General features: G+C 52.2%; 1 protein-coding gene across 1 annotated transcript in view; it reads left to right on the top strand.

Annotated features, from left to right (window-relative positions):
* The window catches only part of LOC143291022 (uncharacterized), a 92,651-nt gene extending 87,471 nt beyond the window's left edge, over positions 1-5,180 (top strand). The window contains exon 7 of the mRNA XM_076600609.1: positions 4,911-5,180. Coding sequence (XP_076456724.1) covers positions 4,911-5,180 — 270 coding nt within the window. The remainder of the gene's footprint in view (positions 1-4,910) is intronic.
* Positions 5,181-5,479: the final 299 nt, after the last annotated feature.

The following is a 5,479-nucleotide window of genomic DNA, read 5'->3' as shown; positions in this document are numbered from 1 at the left end:
ATCCCTCCTTCATCCTCTCTAACACCTCCCCCTCCCTCACCATCCTTCTTCCTCTCTAACACCTCCCCCTCCCCCAACATCCCTCATTTCTCTGCACCTCCCCTTCCCTCAATATCCCTCCTTCTTCCTCTCTAACACCTCCCCCAACATCCCTCCTTCTTCCTCTCTAACACCTCCCCCTCTCCCAACATCCCTTCTTCTTCCTCTCTAACACCTCCCCGTCCCCCAACATCCCTCCTTCTTCCTCTCTAACACCTCCCCCTCCCCCAACATCCCTCCTTCTTCCTCTCTAACACCTCCCCCTCCCTCAATATCCCTTCTTCTTCCTCTCTAACACCTCCCCCTCCCTCAACATCCCTCCTTCTTCCTCTCTAACGCCTCCCCCTCCCCCAACATCCCTCCTTCTTCCTCTCTAACACCTCCCCCTCCCTCAATATCCCTTCTTCTTCCTCTCTAACACCTCCCCCTCCCTCAACATCCCTCCTTCTTCCTCTCTAACACCTCCCCCTCCCTCATCATCCCTCCTTCTTCCTCTCTAACACCTCCCCCTCCCTCATCATCCCTCCTTCTTCCTCTCTAACACCTCCCCCTCCACCAACATCCCTCCTTCTTCCTCTCTAACACCTCCCTCAACATCCCTCCTTCTTCCTCTCTAACACCTCCCTCAACATCCCTCCTTCTTCCTCTCTAACACCTCCCCCTCCCTCAACATCTCTCCTTCTTCCTCTCTAACACCTCCCTCAACATCCCTCCTTCTTCCTCTGCACATCCCCCTCCCTCAATATCCCTCCTTCTTCCTCTCTAACACCTCCCCCTCCCTCAACATCCCCCCTTCTTCCTAACACCTCCCTCCCCCGCACCCTCCTAAACCCCCTCCCCCCCCCCCACACACACACACACTCACACACACCTTCCTCCTTTCCCCCCTCTCCTTCCTCGTTCTCTCTGGCACTTGATAGTAGTACCCAGAGAGAGACAGTGGAATAGATGCCGTCTCGGTCACTGATACCCCCTTTCCACCTCCCAGTCCCCCTGACCCCCCCCCCCACCCAACCCCTCCCCCCCCCTCTCTCTCTCTCTCTCTCTCACACACACACACACATATCCTTCTTTTCCTCCCCCCCCCCCCAACCCCCCTGTACTTCCTACATACACATGTCTTCGTTCCTCAGTCCTTTGTATTACCGCTGCCATCTCTCATTTCATCATCCTGTCGCCTTCATGATGTTTGTGGATGGGGGTGGGGGTGGGGGTGTTGGGGGTGGGGGTGGAGTGGGGTTGGTGGAGGGAGGTCGGAAAGGGAGAGGGATGTATGGATGGACAGGCTCTCTGACATGCCCGTTGATTCCACGTACACTCACTCTCTTCTCTCTCTCTCTCTCTCCTTTTCTCCCCCCACCCTCCTTTCTATCTCTCCATTGTTAGTCTCGTGTCTTTTCCTCTCTCTCTCTCTCCCTCTCCGTCTCTTCCCTTCTCTTTCCCCTCTCAGTGTCTCCTCTCTCTCTCTCTCTCTCCTTTTCTCTTCCCCCCTTTCTATCTCTCCACTGTTAGTCTCGTGTTTCTTTTCCTCTCTCTCTCTCTCCCTCCCCTCTCTCCGTCTCTTCCCTTCTCTTTCTCCTCTGTCTCCTCTCTCTCTCTCTCTCCTTTTCTCTTCCCCCCTTTCTATCTCTCCACTGTTAGTCTCGTGTTTCTTTTCCTCTCTCTCTCTCTCTCTCTCTCTCTCCCTCTCTCTCTCTCTCCCTTCCCTCTCTCAGTCTCTTCCCTTCTCTTTCCCCTCTGTCTCCTCTCTCTCTCTCTCTCCTTTTCTCTTCCCCCCTTTCTATCTCTCCACTGTTAGTCTCGTGTTTCTTTTCCTCTCTCTCTCTCTCTCTCTCTCTCTCTCTCTCTCTCTCCCTCCCTCCCCTCTCTCCGTCTCTTCCCTTCTCTTTCCCCTCTGTCTCCTCTCTCTCTCTCTCTCCTTTTCTCTTCCCCCCCTTTCTAGCTCTCCACTGTTAGTCTCGTGTTTCTTTTCCTCTCTCTCTCTCTCTCTCTCTCTCTCTCTCTCTCTCTCCCTCCCCTCTCTCCGTCTCTTCCCTTCTCTTTCCCCCCTCTCTCTCTCGCTCTCTCCTTTTCTCTTCCCCCCCTTTCTATCTCTCCACTGTTAGTCTCGTGTCTTTTCCTCTCTCTCTCTCTCTCCCTCCCCTCTCTCAGTCTCTTCCCTTCTCTTTCCCCTCTGTCTCCTCTCTCTCTCCTTTTCTCTTCCCCCCTTTCTATCTCTCCATTGTTAGTCTCGTGTTTCTTTTCCTCTCTCTCTCTCTCTCTCTCTCTCTCTCTCTCTCTCTCTCTCTCTCCCTCCCCTCTCTCCGTCTCTTCCCTTCTCTTTCCCCTCTGTCTCCTCTCTCTCTCTCCTTTTCTCTTCCCCCCTTTCTACCTCCCCACTGTTAGTCTCGTGTCTTTTCCTCTCTCTCTCCTTCCCCTCTCTGTCTCTTCCCTTCTCTTTCCCCTCTGTCTCCTCTCTCTCTCTCCTTTTCTCTTCCCCCCTTTCTATCTCCCCACTGTTAGTCTCGTGTCTTTTCCTCTCTCTCTCCCTCCCCTCTCTGTCTCTTCCCTTCTCTTCCCCCCCCCCCTCTCTCTCTCTCCCTCCCCTCTCTCCATCTCTTCCCTTCTCTTTCCCCCCCCCCTCTCTCTCTCCCTCCCCTCTCTCCGTCTCTTCCCTTCTCTTTCCCCTCTGTCTCCTCTCTCTCTCTCTCTCCTTTTCTCTTGCCCCCTTTCTATCTCTCCACTGTTAGTCTCGTGTTTCTTTTCCTCTCTCTCTCTCTCTCTCCCCCCCCCTCTCTCTCTCTCCATCTCTTCCCTTCTCTTTCCCCCCCCCCTCTCTCTCTCCCTCCCCTCTCTCCGTCTCTTCCCTTCTCTTTCCCCTCTGTCTCCTCTCTCTCCTTTTCTCTTCCCCCCCTTTCTATTTCTCCGCTGTTAGTCTCGTGTTTCTTTTCCTCTCTCTCTCTCTCTCCCTCCCCTCTCTCCGTCTCTTCCCTTCTCTTTCCCCTCTGTCTCCTCTCTCTCTCCCCATCCTCTCTCTCCTCTCCCCCCCCCCCCATACCCCGTCTCTCTCTCTCTCTCTCTACACTCTCTTTTTTCTCCTCCATAACCCTTCCATGAAATACACCTACCAATTTTCCCCCGTTCTCATCCACTTCCCCCCATCACTCTCCCCCATCCATCCATCCCCCTTCCCACCCCCCCACCCCCTACCTCCACCCCCACCCCACCCCCCCTCCTGCCATGCTTCAGTGCACGTGCTGCACGCTCCACGTGACGCTGTGAGTGCCGTGACGTCAGAAGGTCGGCGGCTGTGGTCGATGGAACTTTACTAGTAGAGAGCTGCTGAAGCTGATGCTTTCATGTCGGTCGGCACTTTCGAGTTAAACGGCTTCAGTTTCAGTCACTCATAAGACTTGAGGCTTCACTGCTTTTGGGCAAATCCATAGATATGCTACACAACCATCTATCTGCTCAGGCTGTTGCCCTGATCTGCTAGTAGCAGAACCCAACGCGCTTAGTCCGGCCTTGAGTGTATCCTTATATGATTATTTGTGTACCTTATATATATATATTTTTAAAAATTTTTTTAAAATTTATTTATTTAAAAAAAAACTATATATATATATTTCATTTTATTTATTTTAAATTAAAAAGAAAAAAAAATGTGTACGCTTTTAGTTGACTTCATCACGTTTTTGCGCCTTATACATATTATTATTAGTAGTAGGTTCTTTTTTTTAATGTATTTATTTATTTATTTTTTATTTTATTTTGTCTTATTTTCTTTTATTTTCATTTTTATTTTATTTTTCTCAAGGCCTGACTAAGCGCGTTGGGTTACGCTGCTGGTCAGGCATCTGCTTTATGACAGATGTGGTGTAGCGTATATGGATTTGTCCGAACGCAGTGACGCCTCCGTCCTTAATTGAGCTACTGAAACTGAAACTGAAACTTGTGTTACCTATCAGAGTGGATTTCTTCTCCAGAATTTTTTTCCGGAGGGCAATAATAATATTGTCGTTGCTGTTGGTTGTACTCTTTCCTCAGCCACCCTTCCCAGCATCTTCACCATCCTGATGCAGTCCCAGCTTCGCTGGGCTGGACACGTGGCGCGCATGCCTGACCATCGGCTGCCCAAAAGGCTCTTCTATGGCGAGCTGCAACAAGGGAAGAGATCACACGGAGGTCAGAAGAAGCGCTTCAGAGATACTCTGAAAGTCTCTCTGAAAGCGTTTGATATCAACCCTGACTCCTGGGAGGAATCTGCAGTGGACCGTGACAAATGGCGCGCTGCTGTGCACAAAGGCGCCAGGTTGTGCGAGGCCAACAGGACTGCTGCAGCTGTTCAGAAGAGGCAGGCCAGAAAGTCACGGGCAAACAAGCTCCCTGACAATGATATGCCTGTCTTTGTCTGCCCCAACTGTCAGCGAACATTTCGTGCGCAGATTGGACTATTCAGCCATCTGCGCACTCACAGATAGATTCATGAGCATCCTTCCCCCCACCCCACCACCACCCTCCCCCCATCCCCCATCCCCCATCTGGATGACAACGATGGTCATCATCGATCTCGATGGACACACCACCACCACCACCACTCTTTCAGTGCGCCAACTGAGTGCTTGCTGCACACGGGACCTCGGTTTATCGTCTCATTCGAATGACTAGACGCTCAGTTTTTATTTTCCAGTCAAACTTGGGAGAAAGAGCCAAGAACGGGATTTGAACCCACGCCCTCACGGACTCTCTATATTGGCAGCTGGGCGTCTTAACCATTCTGCCATCGTCCACCTTTCTGGCAGTGCCGTGCTTCGCGTGACAGGTCATTGTGGATCATTGCCTTGCTTCCCGTGACAGGTCATTGTGGATCCTTGCCGTGCTTCCCGTGACAGGTCATTGTGGATCCTTGCCGTGCTTCCCGTGGCAGGTCATTGTTGATCCTTGCCGTGCTTCCCGTGGCAGGTCATTGTGAATCCTTGATGAGGGGCATGGGAACAGTGCCGTGCTTCCCGTGGCAGGTCACTGTGGATCCTTGCCGTGCTTCCCGTGGCAGGTCATTGTCAATCCTTGATGACGGGCATGGGAAGAGTGCCGTGCTTCCCGTGACAGGTCACTGTGAATCCTTGATGACGGGCATGGGAAGAGTGCCGTGCTTCCCGTGACAGGTCACTGTGAATCCTTGATGACGGGCATGGAAACAGTGCCATGCTTCCCGTGACAGGTCACTGTGAATCCTTGATGACGGGCATGGGAAGAGTGCCGTGATTCCCGTGACAGGTCATTGTGAATCCTTGATGACGGGCATGGGAACAGTGCCGTGCTTCCCGTGACAGGTCATTGTGAATCCTTGATGACGGGCATGGGAACAGTGCCGTGCTTCCCGTGACAGGTCACTGTGAATCCTTGATGACGGGCATGGGAACAGTGCCGTGCTTTCCGTGACAGGTCACTGTGAATCCTT

The sequence above is a fragment of the Babylonia areolata genome, chromosome 16 (genome assembly GCF_041734735.1).
Source record: "Babylonia areolata isolate BAREFJ2019XMU chromosome 16, ASM4173473v1, whole genome shotgun sequence".
Taxonomy (NCBI): domain Eukaryota; kingdom Metazoa; phylum Mollusca; class Gastropoda; order Neogastropoda; family Buccinidae; genus Babylonia; species Babylonia areolata.
Note: the sequence above shows the minus strand (reverse complement) of the source record. Positions and strands in the feature narration are given on the sequence as shown.